This window comes from Cnephaeus nilssonii, assembly GCF_951640355.1.
Source record: "Cnephaeus nilssonii genome assembly, chromosome: 3".
Lineage (NCBI taxonomy): Eukaryota > Metazoa > Chordata > Mammalia > Chiroptera > Vespertilionidae > Cnephaeus > Cnephaeus nilssonii.
In genome coordinates, this window is record NC_137074.1 from 109,086,132 (window position 1) to 109,111,019 (window position 24,888).

General features: G+C 39.7%; 1 protein-coding gene across 1 annotated transcript in view; it reads left to right on the top strand.

Moving 5' to 3' along the window:
- Positions 1-11,388, top strand: part of LOC307096786 (phospholipid scramblase 2-like) — a gene marked incomplete at both ends in the record, with an annotated part of 80,071 nt that extends 68,683 nt beyond the window's left edge. Inside the window, 2 exons of the mRNA XM_079766348.1 lie at positions 8,544-8,705; positions 11,317-11,388. Coding sequence (XP_079622474.1) covers positions 8,544-8,705; positions 11,317-11,388 — 234 coding nt within the window. The remainder of the gene's footprint in view (positions 1-8,543; positions 8,706-11,316) is intronic.
- Positions 11,389-24,888: the final 13,500 nt, after the last annotated feature.

Genomic DNA, 24,888 nt, shown 5'->3' on the forward strand with positions numbered 1-24,888 from the left:
TTGTGGCAGCTCCATGCGTGGTCATGGGTGGCCTCTGCTCCTCGGGTGTCCTCGGGTAGTCACGGGCAGAGGCTGCTCGTGGGGCAGCTGCTCCTCACGTGGTTGTGGGGAGGCTGCTCCTCTGGTGGTCACGGGGTGGCTGCTCCTTGGGTGGGGGGCGCGGAGCACTGCTTCTTATGTGGTCATGGGTGGCAGCTGCTTGCTTGGCTGCTGGAGTGGTCATGGTGCCTGGGGCTGCTGTGTAAGGCTCAGTTGTTTACACATGCAGTCACTGCACCCGGGGCTGCAGGGTAAGGCTCAGCTGATCACACATGGTAGCAGAGTCTGGGGCTGGTGTGTAAGGCTCAACTGTGTGTGCACTCAGTCTTGGACAATGGGTTTGCTGCGTAAGGCTCAGCTGTTCGCACGCACGCATGCAAGCAATCACTATGCCAGGGCTAAAGCATCTGTCTGGCAGGAAGGGAGTGTGCTCTGGAACTCACAGTAGCCCTCAGCTTGGGGTGGGGTGGGGGGGCTGTATTCCCAGTGTCCTTGGGTCAGCAGCCAAGGCAGCAGGTCCCTGAAGAGAGTGACTATAGGATCCTGGTTGCTGTCTGAGAACACCCAGGGTGGAGGTGAGGCTGGGTTCCCAGTCACATCAGCTCTCCCTTTCAAGATGGTGTGGCCTCTGCAGCAGAGCCAGTGCTCTAGGAGAGATTACAGCAGTAGCAGAGGTTTCCTGGCTATTTGAGCATGGTCTGCCAGCCCCCGAAGGTCTTGTAAGATCTAGCTGTCCCTCACTCAGCCACACACACACACACACACACACACACACACACACACACTACATGTCCACACACTCCCTTTTTGCTCCCTCACTCACTCACACTCTCTCTCTCACTGCTGTCCTCCCGGCTACCTTCTTGGAACCAATGAAGAATTATTTAAGTCTAATCATTTTTGATGGAGTCTTTAGGGTTATTTATGTACAATATCATGTCATTTGCAAATAATGACAGTTTTACTTCTTCTTTTCCAATTTGGATGCCTTTAAGTTCTTCTTCTTGTCTGATCACAATGGCTAGCACTTCTAGTACTATATTGAATAGGATTGGTGAAAATGGGAATCCCTTTCTTGTTCCTATTCTTAGGGGAGATGGTTTTAGTTTTTCTCCATTGAGTATGATATTGGCTGTAGGTTTCTGTATAAGGCTTTTATTATATTGAGGTATAATCGCACTATTCCCATTTGGCTGAGAGTTTTTTATCAACTGGGTTGGATTATGTCAAATGCCTTTTCTGCATCAATTGATATGATTATGAAATTTTGTCTCTCAATTTGTTTATGTGATGTGTAAAGTTTATTGATTTGTGGATATTGCATCCCCAGAAAAAAATCACACTGGGCCATGGTGTATATGACCTTTCTAATGTAATGCTGAATCTGATTTGCTAGGATTGTGTTGAGGAGTTTAGCATCTATGTTCATCAGGGATATTGGCCTATAATTTTCTTTCTTTGTAGTGTTTTTGTTCTGACTTGGGGATTAGGGTAATGCTGGCTTCATAGAAAGAGCTTGGAAGTGTGCCTTCCTCTTGAATTTTTTGGACTAGTCTGAGGAGGATAGGTTTTGGTTCTTCTTTGAAGGTTTGGTAAAACTTCCCTATGAAGCTGTCCAGCCTATGTTTTTTGTTTGCTGGAAGTTTCTTTTATTACTGCTTCAATTTCATCAGTAGTTATATGCCTATTCAGGTGTTGTTGTTTTTTTATCCTTCCTGATTGATTTTGGAAGTTTGTATTCTTCTAAGATTTTGTCAATTTTATCTAAGTTTTCCAGTTTGTTGGAGTAGAATTGTTCATAGAATTTTTTTACAATACTTTGTAATAATAAAAGCATAATATGCTAATTAGACTGGACATCCTTCTGGACAACCTTCCAGATGATGCTGGGGCTGCAAGGGAAGCCTGAGTCCTAGGTGCCTGCCGGCAGCTGGAGGGAAGCCCGGGTCCCGGGTGCCAGAGTTAAGCTGGTGCCAGCAGCTGGGGGAAGGAAGACCTACTCTTGCATGTATTTCATGCATTGGGCCTCTAGTGAACCATAAAATGCAAACAACAAATACCCTGATAAAGGGGAAGATATAATCTGAAGAGGCAGAGCTTATATACAGAAAGTAAGGTTAAAGTATTGAATAAATATGGGAAGGACAATGTTTCAGTTTAGAGGAGGTAGGAAAAGAGTGAGTGGATAAGAAGAAAAGAAAAAGACACACATAAAATAATCAATAAATTAAAAAATTTAAAAAAGTCAAAGATAAAATAAAAAATTAATTTATCTATTTATTCATTTATTTTTGGAAAAGGAGAATAGAGAAGAGAGCAGATAGGCTTGAGTTTAGTGAGTGAAACTAATTAAACAATTAGGAGAAGAAGAGAGGAAGAAGGAGAAGAAAAACAAAAGCATAAAGAAATTGGCTAGTAAAGAAAGAGAAAAGAGGAGGTTGCATGGACTTGGAGCATGAGAAAGGAAATTAGATATATGAGTAAGCCAACAGAGACCAAAATAATAATAATATGTCAAAAAAGCAGATAAAGAAGATCAGTTTTTAACAAGGGGTAAAAAGAAAGGAGAGATAAAACTAAAGCGGTACAGGAGAGGAGAAAACAGGATGAGAAAGGGAGAAGTGAAAAAAGGGTGGGGAAAAAAAAGAGAAAAAAAACAAGATAAAAGAAAATAATGATAAAAAATAGAATGAAGAAAAAATAAAAGATAAAACAAAACAAAACAAAAAATTAAAGGGAAAATATTTAAATAAAAGATAAAAAATAAAAAAGTGAGGCGTCATTCGCTTCAGCCGAGTTTAAATGCCACATGGGGGCTGGTTTAAGACCTCACTCTTCTGTTCTGTCTGGCACTTCTCAGTTTCCTGTTAGGTAGTCAGCACTGTGTTGAAGTTCCAAGTGATCCACTGCTCCTCTTTGTCTGTCTCCACAGCCTTAGCTACAAGTAGGTAGAACCAATCTGCCCACTTTGCCTATCTGCCTGCTGTCAGTCTTAATCACTCAAGCGTCTGTTTCTGACAAGAGCTTTAGTAGGGGGTATTTCTGTATTGCTTTGGGGGACTGAAAGGCCCCTCCTCAACCCAGTCCACAAGAGCTTCCTGGGGTTATTCAGAGTCTTTATTTCCTCTGCAAAGCTGGAGGCTGAGTGTGACAGCACTACCTGCCTGAGGCTGCTGGGAGGGGCTGGCTCTTCAGAAGAAAAATGGCTGCTTAGGTTTAGAGGGTCCCAAATGTCTCAGTGCTGGATTCCTGGTCACCTCTCCCTGTCTGCTCTCCTCCACAGCCACTCCTTAGCCTCCACAAAACTGCGCCTCCACAAAACTGCACCTCCACAAAACTGCAGCCTCAATGAGTGTTTGTAATTAAAAGGTCCTATGAACTGGGTTTAGCAAATAAAAGCAAGGACAAAGCAGAAGCCAAACATCCATGTAACTGCAAGTTTCTCTCCCCCGCCCCCCTCCAGCACCACGCAGCTCAGGCAGCTCTTCAGGCTGCCTTTCTGGGTGCAACCTCTCATGGCTGTGGACTTAGATCTAGATTCCCCAGCCACCAGCAGCCCTGTGGACCTCCCTTCCACAATCAGCTGTTACACCTGCCCCAAGGGATGCGGACTTGTTGCAGTGCAGGTTCCTTCTGACCTCATTTCAGGTGGCCTCAAGTCTCTCTCTCCAGCCCACATCCCTGATCCTACTATTCTCCAGGAGTCATCTGCCCTTTCTAGCTGTGGATTGTCTCACCAGTTATGTCCAATTCACCAATTCTGGGTGGATGTTATTCGATTTACTTTTTCCTTCTATTTGCTCTGTAACAAGGTTCAGGACACGGCTGCCTATTTGGCTGCCATTTTGAATCCTGTCCCACAGAGTGTTATGTCTATTAATTTATTTTTATCTGATTGCATTATTCATAAAACCATATAGATTCATCATATAGAAGTTCTGCCTTTTTTGTTAAGTTTAATCTTGAGTAATTTATAGCCATTTTTACCAATAGGGAGGAATACTTATATTTTTAGGGGCTGATTACTTAAGGAAAACTATTTATTTCTATTTACCTTTAATCTAGTCATTTAACAGTATTTTAGTATTAAATTTAGGTTTGTTCTTAATGTATGTGGGTTTTCTTAGTGTAAAATCATAGTGCAAATGAGATTATGATAGCTCATATATTTATTATATACCAACTAGAAGCCTGTTTCATGAATTCATGCATAGGTGGGGTCCCTCCAGGTAGCCTGCAGGGATCGGGCCCCAGTTTGCACCCCCAAGCTCACATCCCCAGCTCACCTCCCCAGCCTTGCAGCCCCACAGCCCCACCTGGCACCCTGCGGAGGCTTGGAACCGCCCCCTCACCTGCTCCACCATCCCGTTTGTGGTGCAGTCAATCGGGGCTGGGCCTCTCACCCAGCTCCCTCAACACCTGGGACCCAGGAAGTGACTGCTGGTCACTGACTGTAGGGTGATCAGGCCCCCGCTCACACCCACCTTGGCCTGGCACCACTCACTCACCTGCTCCACCAGCCCACCATGGTCCTGCTCTCATCAGGGCCCATTGGGGCCAGCAGCGCCTCCACTGCTGCCCGCTGCCAGCACTTCATCGCCAATGCCCACCATGTTCCCCACAGTCCCCTGGTGGTCAGCACACATCATAGCAAGCAGTCAAACTCCTGGTCTCCCCGCCAAACGACCACCTCAGTGGTCAATTTGCATATTAGGTTTTTATTATATAGAATAGACTTGGGTTTTTTTCCAGCCTACTTATACTGCAAAATTATAATGATGATAAGAGTGAGAATATCTACCAAGTTGATGATTTCAATTGAAACAGTAGCAAATATTCCATAATTTAGAATAATATTACTTTAAAAATATTTCATAATTTAAAAAGACATTTCTATTGTTTTCATGTCATTTTCCTGTTCCTACTTTGCCTAGAGCAAGAATCAGCATACCTTTTTTCTGTAAAGGGCCATATAGACAATATTTAAGGTTTTGTAAGACATCTAGTTATTGTGACAGCTACTCAATTCTACCATTGTAGCAGGAAAGTAGTCATAAACAATATATGAATGAATGGACATATTTGTGTGCTAATAAAACTTTATTTAAAAAAACACAAGGCAGGAAGATTTGTTCCACTGACCATTATTTGCTGACTCCCAACTAAAATTTTTATTAGGATTTGAAACTTAACTTTTTAAAAGGAAGAATATTATAGTGGTCAAGAGTTCAGACTTTGAAGATAGAATGCCTGAGTTTGAAACACATCTCCACAATTTCTTATATGTGTAATGTTGGATAAAGTACTTAACCTTTCTTTTATCAATTGTTTTGTGAAATTTTCAAATAATAATAGTAAATACTTTGCAAGATTATTATGAGCATTAAATTACCTGTCAATCATAAAGTCTTTGTATGTCATACATATGCTAAATGTTACATAAATCCTTAATTAGTAAATAATAAAATATCTTTTCAGCAACCAGTGATATGAGCATTTGTTTTGAATTGCATCAATTTTCTAGAATTTTATGCTTTACTAGGGGCCCAGTGCATGAATTTGTGCACCTTGAAAGGAACTGTGGGCCACGAGGCTGCGGTGGGCACAGGGGTGGGTCTCGGCCCATCCTCTGTGCCCCTGCCCGGCCCCTCCTGCCATGGCCCCCCATCCCCTGTCTGCTGGCAGCCCCGCTCCTGCCGCTGCTGCTGCTGCTCCCACTCGCTGACAGCACCAGCCCAGCTCGCACCTGCTGACTGTGCAGAGTGATTGGGGCCAGCACCGTAGTGGTGCGAGTGGGGCCGGCGCTGTCAGCAGGTGCAAGCAGTGGCTACTGCTCTGATCACCCCTCAGGAGCAGGGGGAAGTGGAGAAGCCCTCAGGGATGATGAGGGCCGGCAGCTGCTGCTTGCACCTGCTGATGGCGCCGAGTGATCGGATATGACGCTGGGCACCCGCAGCGGGTGTGAGCGGCGGCTCCGGCGCCAGCAACAGGTGTAAGTGCCAGGCAGGACAGGGGCGCGCAAAGAATTTTCAGTAACCAGCAGAGGCTCGCCCCGATGACAGCGACCGGTGCCCCGCCTTGGTCTGGCACCCCTGCTCACCTGCTCTACCATCTCACCATGGCCAATGCTTGCCATGTTCCGCATACGCCCCCTGGTGGTCAGCGCACATCATAACAACCAGTTCCGTTATTCCAGTTGTTCCACCGTTCAGTCTATTTTCATATTAGCATTTTATTATATAGGATTACAGCATATTGTTTTGATGCTAATCTGGGTTTATATGCTAGTGTCATATTTGGGATTATTTTGAGGGGTTGCATTCTATTGACATTATAGGTGAATCTATAGTATTCTTTTTAAAATATCTTTAACTTTGGAGGGGTCAGTTGGGGGAAAAGGAGACATATGTACTAGTAAAACTTTAGACAATAAATAAAAAGAATATTTTTAACAATTATTGTTAAATTATTGGTATTAAATTTATATATTTATACATTTAATTCAAATGTAATATACCATAACAGTATCCACACTTATCACTCAGGAGAATCCACAAGTTTTAGGATCTGTGTGCCAGGAAACTGAGACAAAGACCAAATATTATAACAAAAGACTCTCCTATAATTCTTATTTCAAAAAGTTATAAGAGCTTTAGAGCTTTATCTCAGGAACCAAAAACAAAAACTAAAGTGACACAAATGAAATTAGTGACACAAATATGAATTTATTATTTCAAGATGGAAATAACTTTATTATATGGATTTTCTGTTTGTAAAAGGTTAACTAGAACTTAGTTTAAGATTATCTAGTCCTGATATCTTTTCAGTTGTCACTATTCATATTTCTTATTCTTTCCATAAAAAAAACCTGTTTTTTTACTTTTTTGCATTATTATTGGTAAAGTTTGAAATTTCTTGCTATAGGAATAAAAAAGGGAAATATTAATATCTGTTAAATCTAGTGCAACGTTATTGTGGCTCATAAGTTATCCTCTGTATTTTTCATTTTCAAAATTTTTCAAAATTAAAAATAAATTGAAAAAACAAAATAAGATTACTTTACAAGGTACAAATACTTACATTACAGCTATTAGCAGATAAAACACTAAAGAGTGCACAAGATTTATTTAGTCTGTTTTCCCAGGACAGTGTTGTATAACATAAAACCCCTAAATATCAGTGGCTTGAAACAACAGGCATTTGCTCTCATGCTATGCGTCTGCAGGTCAATTATGTCTCAGTGGATACACATAGGCTCGGCTAGACAGCTCTGATTTAGGCTTGAAGTTGGCCTCAGGCCTGTTCCAAGTATGCTCATTCTAGAGCTTTAGCAAGAACTACATGATTTTCTGGTGGCTGATCACTGGAGAGCAAGAGCCAGGCCAAACCGCTTAGCCATGTTTAAGGTCTCTGCTCGCTGTCATATACACTAACATTCCATTGGTCAAACAAGTCACATGGCCAAGCCTAAGTATCAATGTTCAGAGAAGAATACTGGGCCTACAGTGGGAGGGGTGGATGAATATTGATGAACAGCAACCCATGCTATCACAGTTTTCATATTAAAAGCATATTTCAAGTTTGTTAAGAACTTAAGCACCCACACTGGAACAAAATGAGTCAACTGTTTTTAGTTGCCCCACATTTTTTAGCAGCTCCAACTTGAGCTGTGGCTTCAAAGGATGTTGCTGGCACATGTGCTACCTTGTGTACATTTGAAAAGGACATATCTCTTCCTGGGTTGACACAACCCTACGTGTACACACCATGGTGAGTGTGGCTACCATCAGCTGTCATATGCCCACTTGGTGAGGCGCAACTGTCCAACTCTTCATAGTGGTCCTGGAGTTTCCTCAGGCAGAATTGTAAAATAAAAAAAAATTTACTTCAGAGCTTTTTTTTCATATACCTTTCCTATTTTATTGTTCCCTCACTCTCCTGTCCAGTCTTACCCCAACCCTAGACCTGTGGCATCCCTATAAGTTACTTATTAGATACTTTCCTTCACTCAAAACTGCCAGTCCTCTTTCCCAGGCCCTTAGCACTTCCTGTTTGTCTACTGACAATGAGTGGTAATGTCCCTCGCATCACATGTAATCACTTAGCCTATGTAAACTCTGTGCTTGTCTTAAAGCAGATGTCACATGGGGTTTAGTTTGCTACCTTTCTTGTGGCTTCTAGAAATGTAATCTAAAAAACTTTAATGTTTGTATCTTTTCCTGCTTAAATTTTGTTTTAGATCACTTCAAAGGATTCAGTACTGTGTCTTAATGTACAATATAAAATGTTAAATATTTCAGTGAAACTACTTTCACATAAGTTTTCTGTAGCAAAGATACAAGTTTTTTCATGTATCTATAGGTACAGGAATTTATATGAATCTAATGAGTGATATAAAATATTACATGTAAGTTTAATAATTTTTTTCATTTTATTCCAAATTTGAAAGTTGATTTATTATTTTCTAGAATTCTTTAAGACTGTCATTTTTTTTTTCAATTTAGATCAAATCTCTTAATGAAGAAAATGTGGTTGGCAAGATTTCCAAGCGGTGGACTGGTTTTGTGAGAGAAGCATGTACAGATTACAGTGACTTTGACATCCAGTTCCCTTTAGACCTTGATGTGAAAATGAAAGCTGTGATGCTTGGTGCATGTTTCCTCATTGTAAGTCTATTCTTGCTAATCTTGGGTATTTCTTTAATATCACTCTGAAAGATTCAGTAAAGTGTACCTTTTTTAAATGACCTGCTTAAACTTATAGGTTTTATTCAAAGGGTGCCCCATTTAATCCTAGCTCTGAAATTCCATTTTCTCCTGATGGTCTGGATTCACAGGTGACTAGTTATCTGGAAATTCTACAGTTTCACGTGGCAATAGAAGAGGCTCTGGTCTTTGGGGCTTTTTTCTAAAAATCAAAATAGGTACACTCAGATGTGGACTAAGGTGGAGTAGAACCCATTGAAATGGGAAGATTTCATCCTGATTCATTATTAAATTAAATGCTCTACTACTTAAGTGTGAACTGCAATAAAAGTGCATCCAATCCAGCCACCAGATGGAACTGCCAGTTGACACTCATGGGATAGAGCAGTGATTCTACGCTTGTCTTCCATTACATGACTTAGGGAAATTTAAAAACCTCAAGTACCAAATCAGACCCCCATTCTATTAAGTCAGAAGCTCACACATTTGTTGTTTTGCTCCCCAGGTGATTCAATATGCAGCCAAAATCAAGGACACCTGGGAGAGAGCAACTGTTCTCAATCCTAGCTGCACAGTAGGAACCCCTGTGTAGCTTTTTAAACTCCCTGTAACAAGACTGCACCCAGATAGTGAATCAAAATCTCTGGAAATGGGACCAAGCTTTAAGCTGTTAACCTTTCAGAACTCACGGGCCATCAGTTGTCTGCGGACCACTGGTTGGTACCGCTGGTTTAGATCACTTAAGCATAGTTTGGAACCACTAAATGAATATCTGAAATATTTATTTGGGGATGCACTCAGAAAAAAAATAAAACATGAGAGAATATACAGCAAAAGGATCCAACAAATGGATCCTTCAAATGTCAGGAAAATAAAAAGATAAAAATAAAATTCAACCTAGTAAAATTTGTTGACTATGTTTGCATATTGATTTGAATAAATCAATTTAAAAAACATTTACAATGCATTTAGGGGAATTTGAACCTTGGCTATTTAATGATAATGAATTAAGGTTGGATTTTTTTGTTTGTTTTTGATTTTTAAATTTAAATTTTTAAAAATTTATTTTTCAAACATAGTTGACATACAATATTATATTAGTTTCAGGTATACAACATACTTATTAGACATTCATATACCTAGTGATGTGACTTGCACAATAAGTCTAGTACCCATCTGGCACCATACATACTTATAGAATATTATTGACTATATTACCTATACTGTACTCTACCTGTCCATGACTATTTATATAATTAGCAATTCGTACTTAATCCCTTTTATGTTTATCGCCCATTCTTTCAACCTCCACTAAAAAATTAAAGTGTTTTTCAAGCTGTGGTGATGATATTGTGGTTGTGTAAAAGCAAAACACCATGCATATCTTTTAGGGGCACATATTGAAGTAAACCAGTATAAAATGGTATATCAGGGTTTTGTTTTAAATAATAGGGTGAGGGCAGGGGGAAATAGGGGATGCAGTAATTGTTGAACCAAGATTGGTCATGTTAATCATTCAAGCTGGGTGAAGGGTTGTTGGGACTTTATTATGGTATTCCATCTAATTTGGGATATGCTTAGTATTTTCTATAAGTCTTAATATAACCAAGGTTGTTTGTAAAAATTTTTCCAATAAGCATTCATTTCACATAAAAAGTCAAATCTAACCTTGTGTAAACATTTCAACTAACAGCTGGGTAATGTGAAATATATGATGTGTTTGAGGAAGAGAGTGTTAGGTGTTTCGATTGATAGGAAATGGGACTGGGGTGGTGGTGGGCTTATTAGTAAATTACTAAGGGCTTCCTCTAAAGGGCCTTCAAAGATCAGAGTTGTAATTCATTAAAATTGTTTCATTAAATGTTGATTTTAAATTAGGTATAATGTAATAATATAAATCAAAGGTAAATCTTGGTGTCTGTGTGAGAAATGAATTTGAGAGGTAAAATTGCAATAGTGCAATCGCTAGTAATTGGCAATAAGGATAAAATTATTTCTGTTGAAGGTATAAAGGAAAATGATAGATTTGGGAATTATGAATTCCACAGGGTTTGGCTGAAGTCATAGGGGTAGGGGTTTTTATTGACACTGATGAAATAAAATAAGCTGGGAACACAGTGGACAAAATTGGAAGATGAAGCTAACATAAAACATTCTATCTCTTAAGAAAGCTGTCATTCTTATGACAATTTTTTAAAAATTTTACATGAAACTCTAGTCATAGAAAAAGTTCTATTACTAGAGAGGGACTAAAAAAGTTGAGTAAGAAAGATTGAAAGAGGAAGATTTCTAGTGAACTAGAAAAAATGAAATATATTGAAATTACCAGATCATTAAATTCATGCAGATATCAACAAATGAGTAGAATTACAGGATTTAATTGCTAATAAAATATAGTGCTGAAGGTAGAGCTTATATAGCTATTGACTTTTCACAGATTTAATTATTACAGTTAAATTTTCTTATTTAACAGACATATTACTGTTTTCCTCAGAACATTTAGCATTTCTACATCAGGTAATTACCTGTTTTGCTGCTGAAAACTCATTTCTGTATTTTTGTTTTTATCTAGGATTTTATGTTTTTTGAAAATAATTCATGCCCTCAAATATTGGGTTCATTCCTGAAAGCAAGATTGTGTTAGTGTTTTAATGAATGTCTCAAAAGTTGAAGTTCTATATTGATTGGGACTGTTTAAAAGAAAAATCAGTGATTTAAAAAAAATAATTATACAATATGTGAATTACTCTGTGATTCCTGTAGTTCAGGTATGTGATTTCACTTTTAAATTATATAGTTTATTTTCTGTATTATTGCTTATAAAAAGTTTTACACATTTTCTTTGAATGCCCATTATGTATTTGGGAGAAATGACATAGGGCATTTTACCTTTAGACATGAAACTTCTTATGCAAAACTACTTTGAATTATAGTCTAATTTATTTTCCACTTTTATAATAAAAATAGATTATTACTATAATTATAAAATTATACTTTATTAAATCTAGTTATAATATACTTAATTTATAACAAGTAATATTATTTTGCAAATAATGCATATTCAAGAGTTAAATACTAACAAAATTTCAGTCTCCTTTATAATTATGTTCAAATAATACTTAATATACATATTATCAAGAAAATAAAATTCAGAATTTTCACTATATTTAACTTCTTCTATAATCTAAGCTGGTACTATAAATAAAATTTTCATACTGACAAGACAGTAAGTTACCAAGTTTTTATGGTTTTTAGTGGACAAAGACATGATTCTGTTCCAAAGAAAGACACATTTTAAAGACTCACTCTAAAACTGGGGTATTGTTATAATTTTTGAAGTAATTTTTAATATGGAATGATTAGCTCCTACATTCTATCATCCATTGAACATAAAAAACTCTAGGTGTTAATAGATATGCATATTCCTTCACAGAGTAAAAACTTCAATAGTAGTCTATATTACCTATATAATAAAAGCCCAGTGAAGATAATGGCAGAATGACCAGAATGACTGTTTGACCAGTCACTATGAGGTGCACTGACCACCTCTTGGTCCCTTTCCCTGGCCAGCAGGCTCCGATCGCCCGATGGCAAATGGGGACCTGGAGATGGGTGATGGGGGATGTGGGCGGCACCAGGCCATGGCCTCCGCCCTGCCAGTTGCCCCACACATAGAGGGCGACCTGTGGCAGGGGCGGGGCATGAGCAGGAGGGACCAGCCAACCTCTTGGTCTCTCCCCCTGGCCGTCAGGATCCAATCACCTGATGGCAAACTGGGAACCTGGGTGGGTCGCAGCTGGGGGTGGGGCTGGCTGCCAGCAGCCGGAGAAGATGGCCCTGATCACAGGCTAGGCCTAGGGACCATACCTGCATATGAATTTCATGCACTAGGCCTTTGGTTTATAATAATAATCAAATAACTGAAATAAAAAGTTGATGACATATTTCATAATATATTTTATTTCTTTTTATTTAATTTATTGGGGTGACACTGGTTAACAAAATTATACAGGTTTCAGGTGCAAAATTTCACAACACATGATCTGTGTACACTATATTGTGTTCAGCACCCCAAGTCAAGTCTCATTTCATCACTATTCATTCCTCCTATAACCTTCTTCCACCTCCCTCCTCCTCCCAGGCAATCACCAGACTTGTTCATGTCCATGAGGTTTTTTTTTCTTTTTTGCTCAATCCCACCCTCCATACCTACCCCTCAACCCCTTCTCAGCTGTCAGCCTGCTTTATATCTATGAGTCTGTTTCTATTGTGCTTGCTAGTTTATTTTTTTCATTAGATTCCACCATATGAATGAAATCATATGGTACTTGTCTTTCTCTGACTGGCTTATTTCACTTAGCATAATGCTCTCCAGGTCCATCCATGCTATCACAAAGGGTCATATTTCCTTTCCATTATGTTAATGTACCAATGCTTTTTTTAAAAAAATGTGTGTGTGTGTGTGTGTGTGTGTGTGTGTGTGTGTGTGTGTGTGTGTGTTGATTTTAAAGTGACTGGAAGGGAGAGGGAGACAGAAAGAGAGAAATATCAATGTGAGATAGAAACATTGATCGGTTGCCTCCCACAGGCACACCATCTGGGGATTGAACCTGAAACCTGGGTATGTGCCCTGAGCAGGAATCAAACTGGTGACTCTCTGGTGCATAGGACAATGCTCAACCAACCGAGACACACCAGCCAGGGCCACAGCTTTTTAAACTATTTATCTACTGATGGACACTTGAGCTGCTTCCAAATCTTGGCTCTTATACATAACACTGCAGTGAACATAGGGGTGGGTATATTTTTTTGAATTAGTGTTTCAGGTTTCTTTGGATATATTCCCAGAAGTGGAATCACTGGGTGATAAGGCAGTTCCATTTTTAATTTTTGAGGTAACTCCATAATGCTTTCCACAGTGGTTATACCAGTCTGTATTCCCACCAACAGGGCTACTTTTTCTCCACATCCTCACCAACATTTGTTGTTTGTTGATTTATTGATGACTAGAGGCCCGAGGCACATCGTACATGGGTAGGGTCCCTAGGCCTGGCCAGTGATCAGGGCCGATCGGGGCCTTCTGGCTGCCTGCTGGGGCCTTCCTTCATTCTGCACTGCCCCCTGGTGGTCAGCACATGTCATAGCGAGCGATTGGTCTCCCAGTCGAACTCCCACAGGGACAATTTGCATATTAGCCTTTTATATATATTGATAGCCATTCTGATAGGTGTGAAGTGATATCTCATTGTGGTTTTATTTTGCATTTCTCTTTTTTTGTTTCTTGTTTTTTCCCCAAAATCTTTATGATTGAGAGTATTACAGAGGCCCCTCTCCCACCCACCATTGCCCTCCTCCACCAAGTTCCTGCCACACCCCAGGTCTTCACCACCCTATTGTTTGTGTCCACGGTTAATGCATATATGCATATAAATTCTTTAGTTAATCTCTTCCCACTGCCCCGCCCTCCTTCTGCGATTAATTAGCCTGTTGCATGTTTCCATGCCTCTGGTTCTATTTTATTCATTAGTTTATTTTGATTATTACATTGCTTGTTCATTTATTTTGATTTTTGTTGTTGTTGTTGTTGTTGTTGTTAATCCTCACCTGAGGATAATTTTCCATTGATTTTTGGAAAAAGCGGAAGGGAGAAGGAGAGACAAAGAAAGAGAAACATCTATGTGAAAGAGGCACTTTGATTGGTTGCCTCCTACACATGCCTAGAACAGGGCCCCCAGGGAATCGAGCCTGCAACCAAGGTACATGCCCTTGACTGGAATCAAACCCAGGACCATTCAGTTTGTGGGCCGACACTTAGCCAGGGCTATTTTGATTTTTAGATTCAATCGTTGATAGATAAGTATTTATTGCCATTGCATTGCTCATATTTGTTATCTTTTTTCCCCTCTTCTTCTTAAAGAATACCTTCAACATTTAATGTAATACTGGTTTGGTGGTGATGAACTCCTTTAGCTTTTTCTTGTCTGTGAAGCTCTTTATCTGTCCTTCAATTCTAAATGAGAGCTTTGCTGGGTACAGTAATCTTGGTTCCTTGCTATTCATCACTTTGAATATTTATTGCCACTCCCTTCTGACCTGCAAAGTTTTTGTTGATAAATCAGCTGCTGGTTTTAAGGGTGCTCCCTGTAGGTAACTAACTGCTGTTCTATTGCTGCATTTAAGGTTCTCTCTTTGTCTTTAGCCCTTGGCATTTTATTATTTTTAAAATATTTTTATTGATTTTAGAGAGGGAGAGAGAGAGATAGAAACATCAATGATGAGAGAGAATCATCGATCGGCTGCCTCCTGCACACCCCCTACTGGGGATCGAGCCCGCAACCCAGGCATGTGCCCATGGCCAGAATCGAACTTGGGACCCTTCAGTCTGCAGGCCAAATCGGCTAGGGAAGCCCTGGGCATTTTAATTATGATGTGTCTTGGTGTGGTCCTCTTTGGGTTCCTCATATTTGGGACTCTCTGCTTCCTGGACTTGTAAATCTATTTCTTTTACTAGGTAGGGGAAGTTTTCTGTCATTATTTCTTCAGATAGGTTTTCAATATTTTTCTCTCTCTCTTCTCCTTCTGGCACCCCTATGTTGCAAATGTTGGTATGCTTGAAGTTGTCCCAGAAGTTCCTTACACTCTCCTCACATTTTTTTATTCCTTTTTCTTTTTGCTCTTCTGGTTGGGTGTTTTTTTACTTCCTCATATTCCTAATCGCTGATTTGATTCTTGGTATCCACTATTCTACTGTTGATTCCCTGTAAATTATTTTTCATTTCAGTTAGTATATCCTTCATTTCTGACTGGCCCTTTTTCATGTCTTTAATGTTCTAGCTAATTTCCTTGAAATTCTCACTAAGTCTCTTGAAGCTCTCATTAAGATCCTTGAGGAACCTTATAACCATTGTTTTGAACTCTATATGTAGTAGTTTGCTTGCTTCCATTTCATTTAGTTCTTTGTCGGGAGATTTCTTCTCTTCTTTCATTTGTAACGTTTCTTTATCTCTGAATTTTGATTGCTTCCCTGGGTTTGCTGAACATCCTCTCTTATGTCTATTGGACATCGGTATGCCCTCTTTAGAGAAGTGTCTTATTAAGGTTCTTTGCTCATTTTTTCATATATTGTTTATTATTATTATTATTATTGATTTCAGAGAGAGAGGAAGGAAGAGGGAGACAGAGATGGAAACATGAATGATCGATTGGCTGCCTCCTGCATGCCCCTTACTGGGGATTGAGCCCACAATTCGGGCATGTATCCTGACCGGGAATCAAACCAGCGATGTCTTGCTGCATGGGTCAACACTCAACCACCTGAGCACCACCCAGGCATACTCCGATTTTTTTTTTATTTTGTTTCCCTTGCTTGAGAAGATATGTGAGAAAAAATAATCCTACAAAAAAAAAAATGTCCAAAATTTTAATGCCTATGTTTCTTCTAGGATTGTTATGGTTTTGAGACTAACATTTAAATCCTTACTCCATTTTGACTTTATTCTTGTGTATGGTGTAAGACAGTGGTCTAGTTTCATTTTTTTGCATATATCTGTCCAATTTTTTCAAAACTATTTATTGAATAGACTATCTTTACTCCAGTGTGCATTCTAGCCTCCTTTGTCAAATATTAATTGACCAGAGAGGCATTGGTTTATTTTGGGGCTCTCTATTCTGTTCCATTAATTTATATGTCTTTTTTTATGCCAGTACTATCCTGTTTTGATTACTTAGGCCTTGTATTATAGCTTGATATCAGGTAGCATGATTCCTCTAACTTTGTTCTTCTTTCTCAAGATCACTGTTGCTATTCAGGGTCTTCTGTGGTTCCATAAAAATTTTTAGAAAATTTGTTCTAGTTCTGTGAGATATGCCATTGGTAGCTTTGGCTAGATTGCTTTGGTTATTAAGGACATTTTAATGATGCAAATTATTCCTATTCGTGAAAACAGTATGTGCTTCCAGTTATTTGTATAATTTTCAGTTTCTTTCTTCAGTGTCTTATAATTTTCTGAGTACAGATCTTCTATATCCTTCGTTAAATTTATTCCTAGGTATTTTATTATTTTTGAAGCAATTGTGAATGAGGTCATTATCTTAGTTTTCCTTTCTGATAGTTCATTATTGATTTATAAAAATGAAACTTATTTTGGATATTTATTTTGTATCTTGCTACTTTACTGAATTCATTCATCAGTTCTAGTAATTTTTGGTAGAATCTTTAGGGTACTGTATGTACAGTATCATGTCATCTGCAAATAATGATATTTCTTCCTTTCCAATTTGGATGCTTTTTATTTCTTCTTCTTGTCTGATTGCTGAGGCTAGAACTTCCAGTAGTATGTTGAATAAAAGTGATGAAAACAAATAGTGTGGTGAAGGCCTGGTGTGGGCCAGGGCCTGGGAGGAGGGATCCTAAGGGGGGTATTGAGGGACATATGTAATGCTATCAACAATAAAATATAGTAAAATACTTTATGAAGTTAAAAAAAAAAGAGTGGTGAAATCAGACATCCCTGTCTTGTTCTCCATCTTGTATTTTTTTATTGAAAAAAATAATGAACAATCAATTCAGGTGGTGTTATATACCCTGCATATTTACCTCCTTTTCCCTTTCAAACTTTCTTTAAAAGAGGAAAACATATGACACCACTTAGTAAAACCAATACCAGTACTAGAAACTAAGGTTTCTACCTATCAAAAATTAAAGGAAATTTTGTAATCTATTTTGTGTGGAAGATTGGATTAAGAGATAAGTCCAACTCACAATTACCCTCATGCAAAGGAACAGTGTGCTTAGGAAATACGAGCCTAGGGGAGAGACTCCCTTACTTCTTTAGCAGAACTCCGCTAATAGGCACCACTCCTAATGGTAAACATCAGCAACAACAACATACAACCAGCACCACTAGCTCCTAATGTTGAGAACATTGGGATGTCAGGGGAGCTACAGGAAAAGCTAAGTCTAGACCTTTTTTAATTAGTCAAATAATTCACCAGATGCCAAACGTCAATGAGAAGTAACCATGCACTCACATTGTGTTTGTAGTTGGTACAGACAAGCATGCCAGGTAAAGTGAGGTCCTTGCAAAGCAGGATCCTGGTGGCATTATTTATGCCAGTTGAAGAAGAGGAGGGCTTTCCAGCATATCTATCTGGTACCACAAGGTACTCAAAATGAGACGAAAGGTATTGAGATAATCTCTGTGACAGCTACATCTTGCTTTCATTCACTCCCCCGCCCCCCTTCACTTTCTTTGTATTGGATCCAGCATCTCTGGTTTAGCAAAATAAAACTGCAACTAATATAAACAGGTTCTTCCTTCTTCAACTATGCAAGGAAGATCTGAGCTACATAGTTTCTTCAGACCCCATTTAAGTTCAAATATTCGACAAATCTCATTAAATATTTACAATGAGAAAAATCCTCAAACATGAGATATTAGAATTTAAATGAAAAATTATCATGAATTGCCACAAATGTCTGAATTAATAATCTCAATGAGGTTTGAGGGAATGTTGCATATTTGTTTCTGGAACAGGCTATAGAGAAAAAGGAATGCTCTACTGTAATACCATTTTAATGAATTTGAAAAATATGATTACCACATTTCAAATTGTAATGGAGAAATTTTATTGCATAATATATAAAGATAACACAATAAAGTAAAAGATTTTCAAATTCTTTCAGAAGTCAGATAAACACAATGTACAGAGAGAAAGGCAATTATGGAGGAACAAATACATCAACTTCAATTTACGCACAGCAGGGATTCTAGAAGCAGAAATCAATGGAGCCAAGAAAATAATAATAAAATACAAAGTAAGAAAACTTATTTGCAAAAAGTACAGACTATACTCTCTAGGTGAATAAATTTAGCATATATCAGAAAAATTCATTAAAATGCCTATTCATGATTATTTTTTACAAAACAGTTACTACATGCCTGCACTATGCAAACACTGTTAGGCCTTAGTAGAATGGTTTCTATGGCCTAACGTCCATGATATTCCCCAGACTACCTCATTTTCTCTTATCTCACCAAAAATGCTTAATCAATTTAGTACTGTAATCACAGGCATTTAAAAGGACCAAAAGATGTGAAACAAAAAGGTAAATCCTACAACAGTGCTTAATGCCTTGCTCCCATTTTCTATGCCTGCCTTTGAGGGGAGTCTTACCTCAGAATGAAGGGACATATAGAGATGTGGTGTCATGGCCTCACTCAGAACAGGGGTTCCATTTCCCTGTCTTTTCTACCCTGAAGGGAATAAAGGAAAAGCATATCTCAGGTCATTGTTTGCCCACCAAGTCCTAGATCTTGGCTCTAAATACCATTTTCCATTAGAATTGGACTCTTTGGTTATACTCAGAAATGAGTCAGGCACAAGTATAAGATACATCTCAAAAAACTTATCGAAAAGCCAAGGAGATGCTCAAGGAATAATGGTGGGGTATCAAAGGGATGAAGATACCATATTGAAAGGGCTCCCATCAGCAAAATAAGGGAATTTGAGCAGCAAAATATTTATAGGAAGAGATCATTACCTATTGAATAAATTAGGACACCACACATCCCTACTGATAGAAATGCATAAATTAAAAGTTTGATGAATAAAACATACATATAGTTTCAAATTACATCCTCACAATATCTTTTTTAATTTTAAAGAGGGAAAGAGAAATTTTTTAAAAATATATGTTTTTATTAGTTTCAGAGAGAGGAAGGGAGAGGGAGAGAGGGATAGAAACATCAATGATGAGAGATAATCATTGATCGGCTGCCTTCTGCTCGTCCCCTACTGGGGATTCAGGGGTGGGATGCAACCCAGGCACGTGCACTGACTGGGAATCCAACCATGACCTACTGGTTTATGGGTGGATGCTCAACCACTGATCCACACTGGCCAGGAGAAAGAGTAACGTTTACAGCAGAGCCTAGTAATTAAGTGTACATCTTCAGTAATGGGAAAAGTGTAATTGAGTACCACCTGCTAGGATGCAGTAAGTCACAGCATCACCAGAATCTTGACACATCCTTTAGGGCAGCACATAGTGAAATAATGTGCTCCAAGTTTTGTTGAAACACAATTAATAAATAATATTTTATTAGCTTTAGTATACAATATTATTTTATATCTATAATAATCAAAGTGTAATATGCTAATTAGACTGAACAACCTTCTGGACGAAGCCACAGCCATGGGGGCCGAGGCAGAGGCAGCCGCCGCAACCGGGGTGGGGCCTGAGCCCCTTGCACGGATTTCATGCATCAGGCCTCTAATCCTCTCTAATAAAATGGCAATATGCAAATTAACCATCACTCCACTACATAAGCCACGCCCACCAGCCAAGCCATGCCCACCAGCCAATCAGGGCGAGTATGCAAATTAACCCCAATCCAAGATGGCTACAGCCACAGAGAGCAAGGTTTCCCCGGTAACAGGGGAAGCCAAGCTTTCCATAGCCATTGCAGGCCTAAGCCTCCACTCAAGCTACAAAGTTTCAATTATAGAAGGTAAAAAATTCAAACAAATGGCGGCAGAATGGAGCTTGAGAGGGCAGGCCAGGGTTGCCGGCGGCAACAGGGGAAGCAAAGCTTTCCGCACACCCTGGCCAGGCTCACCCGCTTAAGGCTACAAAGTTTCAATTGTAGAAGGTGAATTAACTGCCACAGAAATGGCTGCCGGAGCCCCAGGCTTGGCTCCGCTCCAGGCTACAAAGTTTCAATTGTAGAAGGAAAATAAATTACAGATACCAGGGCCTCCCCTTGGGTTGCCAGGGGGCGTGGCCAGCCTGCAAACTACCACAAGCCCCTCGCTCAGGCCGCCCCACGCCCCAAGGGAACCCCACCCTGATCCGGGACATCCTTCAGGGCAAACCAGCTGGCCCCCACCTCTGTACCAGGCTTCTATCCTATCTAATAAAAGAGTAATATACAGATTGATCATCACTGCAACACACAATATAGCTGCCTCCATGTGGTCAAAGATCCTGCCCCCATGTGGACACAAGATGGCCACTACAAGATGGACAGCAGGAGCGGGCAGTTGGGAGGCACCCGGCCTGCAAGGGAGGGCAGTTGTGAGGGACCAGGCCTGCAAGGGAGGGCAGTTGAGAGGGACCAGGTTTGCAAGGGAGGGCAGTTGGAGGTGATCAACCCTGCAGGAGAGGGCAGTTAGGGGTGACCAGGCTGGCAGAGGAGGGAAGTTGGGGGCAAACAGGCTGGCAGGGGAGCAGTTAAGCATCAACCAGGCTGGCAGTGGAGTGGTTAGGGGGTGATCAGGCTGGCAGTCAGAAGCGGTTAGGGGCAATCAGGAAGGCAGGCAGGCAAGCAGTTGGGAGCCAGCAGTCCTGGATTGTGAGAAGGATGTCCGACTGCCCGTTTAGGCCCGATCCCACCAGGATCGGGCCTAAACGGGCAGTCGGACATCCCTTCAGGAGTCCCAGATTGGAGAGGGTACAGGCTGGGCTGAGGGACAACCCCCTGCCGTGCACAAATTTCGTGCACCGGGCTTCTAGTATGTATATATTGCAAAAAGATTATCACAATATTCAATCAACATCTATCACCACATAAAATTACAATTCTTTTCTTTGTGATGGGAATTTTTCAGATTTACTCTGTAGGAACATTCATATACACAAGACGGTATTGTTAACTATACTCACCATGTTGTACATTACATCCCCAGGACTTGTTTTGTAACTTGAAGTTTGTATCATCAGTCCACCTTCACCTATTTGTCCAATCCCCTAACCATGACCTCTGGAAATCAAAAATCTGTTTCTTTATAAATGCGTAAATTCTGTTTTGTTTAGACTCCACATGAAAGTGAGAGCATATAGTATTTGCCTTTCTCTATCTCATTTCACTTAGCATAATGCCCTCAGGGTTCATCCATGTTGTTGCAAATGGTAGGATTGCCTTCTTTTTTATGGCTGAATAATTACGCGCGCGCGTGCACACACACACGGTGAGGCAAAAGTAGACTTATAGTTGTTCATATGAAAAACAATGCAGTAATAAATAATAATAAAAGAATAAACTCTGTGTTTAATATACTCACAGCTATAAAACTACTTTACCCCACCCTGTATACATATAACATTCATACCCATTCATCTGTCCATGGATACTTAGGTTGCTTTCATGTGTTGGCTATTGTAAGTAACACTGCAATAAACATGGGCATGCCTATATCTTTTCAAGATAATTATTTGTTCCTTTGGATAAATATCCAGAACTGTTTCGTAGTTGTATAAAAATACACATATCTAAAAATATGGCTAGTGCTCTGGCTGGTGTTGCTCAGTGGTTAGATCGTGGTTTTGGGGTTTGATTCCTGGTCAAGGGCATGTACCTGGGTTGCAGGTTTGATCCCCAACTTGTTTGGGGAACATGCAGGAGGTAACTAATCGATGTGTCTTTTTCACATTGATGTTACTCCCTCCCTCCCTCACTCCCTCCTTCCCTCCTTCCCTCCCTTCCTTCCTTCTACTCTCTCTAAAAATCAATGGAAAAAAATGCCCTTGGGTAAGAATTAACAAAAAATGAAAATAATAAAAATCTTGCTAGTATGTGTACTTACCTTGAAAGGAGATTGAAACTGGGGTTTTCTAAAGGGAACTTTAGGTTTATTAGTGTACTTGGAATTTTTTAACCATGTATTCTTGTATCATTAGGTAAATTTAAAATAAGCTAAATTTCAAAATATATGGTGATAATAAATTTTGATTTAAAAAGAAAAAACAACAACCCAGAACTGGAATTGCTAGGTGATATGGTAATTCTATTTTTTTTTAGTAATCTCCATACTGTTTTTCATTGTGGCCACACCAATTTACATTCTGAATAACAGTGCGCAAGGGTTTCCTTTTTTCCATATCCTTGCTAACATGTTATTTCTTGTCTTTTTGAAATACCCATTCTAATAGGTGTGAGGTAATATCTCATTGTGGTTTTTATGTGCATTTACTTGATTAGTGATGCTGAGTAGATTTTCATATAACTGTTCACTATTTGTATGTGTTATTTGGAAAAATGTTTATACAGAGCACCTGCCCATTTTTTTAAAATCTTTATTGTTGAGATTATTACAGATGTCCCTCTTTTTTCCCCCCATAGTTCCCCTCCACCCGGTTCCCACCCCACCCCAGGCCCTCACCACCCTATTGTCTGTGTCCATAGGTACTGTATACATGCATCTAATCTCTTCCTGCACTCCCCCACACCCCCTTCCCTCTGAGAATCATCAGTCTGTTCCATTTCCATGCCCCTGATTCTATTCCATTCACCAGTTTATTCTGTTCATCAGATTTTTTATTCATTTGATTTTTAGATTCACTTGATAGACATGTATTTGTTGTCACTTTGTTGTTCATAATTTTTTATCTTTACCTTTTTCTTCTTCTTCCTCTTCTTAAAGAATACCTTTCAGCATTTCATATAATACTGGTTTGGCGGTGATGAATTCCTTTAGCTTTTTCTTATCTGTGAAGCTCTTTATCTGACCTTCAATTCTAAATGATAGTTTTGCTGGGTAGAGTATTCTTGGTTGTAGGTTCTTGCTATTAATCACTTTGAATATTTCTTGCCACTCCCTTCTGGCCTGCATAGTTTTCGTTGAGAAATCAGCTGAGAGTTGTATGGGTACTCCCTTGTAGGTAACAGTTTTTGTTTTTGTTTTCTTGATGCTTTTTAAGATTATCTCTTTGTCTTTTGCTCTTGGCATTTTAATTATGATGTGTCTTTGTGTGGTCCTCTTTGGATTCCTCTTGTTTGGGGTTTTCTGCGCTTCCTGGACTTGTAAGTCTATTTCTTTCACCAGGTAGGGGAAGTTTTCTGTCATTATTTCTTCAAATAGGTTTTCAATATCTTGCTCTCTCTCTTCTTCTAGCACCCCCATCATTCAGATGTTGGTACGCTTGAAGTTGTCCCAGAGGATCCTTATACTATCTTCATATTTTTGGATTCTTTTTCTTTTTGCTCTTCTTGTTGGGTGGTTTTTGCTTCTTCATTCTTGGGATCCTCTAGTCTACTGTTGAATCCTTGTTTATTATTCTTTATTTCAGTCAGTGTATGTTTAATTTCTGACTGGTCCTTTTCCTTTTCCTTTTCCTTTCTTTCTTTCTTTCTTTTTTTTTTTTTTTTTTTTTTTTGCATTTTCACTAAGATCCTTGAAGGTTTCACTTAGTTCCTCGGAGGTTTATAGAAGATTCTTGAGAAACCTTATAACTGTGGTTTTGAACTCTATATCCAGTAGTTTGCTTTCTTCCATTTCTTTCATTTGTAACATGTTTCTTTGTCTCCACATTTTGGCTGCTTCCCTGTGTTTATTTCTATGTATTGGGTAGTTGATAGAGTGACCTTGTGTAGTAGGTGTCCTATAGGGCCCAGTGGCTCAGCCATCCCAATCACCTAAGGTGGACAGTCTTGGTGCATGCCTTTGTGGGCTGTATGCACAGTCTTGTTGTAGTTGAGCCTTGATTGCTGGTGGCATCACTGGGAAGAATTGACCTCCAGGCCTATTGATTGTGGGGAGCAGCTGTGACTACAGTGGGAGAGCTACTGTGCAGGAGACAGCCTTATGGGGCAGGACTTGCTTCAGTGGGGCTTTGGTGCTCACTGAGTCTGCCCCTTGAGTGTGTCACTTATGGATGTGAAGAGTTGTAATCTGGTATGGTCTCACACTGACCACTGGGTACATTGGCTCTTGGATCTCCAAGGAGGTGCAAAGTCAGCCACTGCCTGGGGCCACCCAGCAGGAGTTTCAGAGAGATCTGCAGATTCCTCCTCTTTGTATCAGGTTTGGAAGTGCCCAGATGAGGCCCAGGTGTGAAGCAAGGCAGGCTGGTGTTGATGCTGTCCTTGGGCCTTTTATTGATAGCTTTGGGGCTCCCTGACCCAGCTGCAGCTTGTTTGACAAGTTTTAGGCTAAGAAAGAACAGGTCATTCATATGCAAAAGCCACTACATACAGCTTGGGTGGGGTTGTGAATTGGGTGGAGCAGGGTCTCAGGGAATCTTCGGGGCGGAGCAAACAGAAATGGCTGCCAGTCAGCCCTGCACTGGGGAGGTCCCAGCACAGAAACAATGACCACTGAGAGAACCTTCATCAGGAAGAAAGCTGTCTCCGTGTTCCTGCCC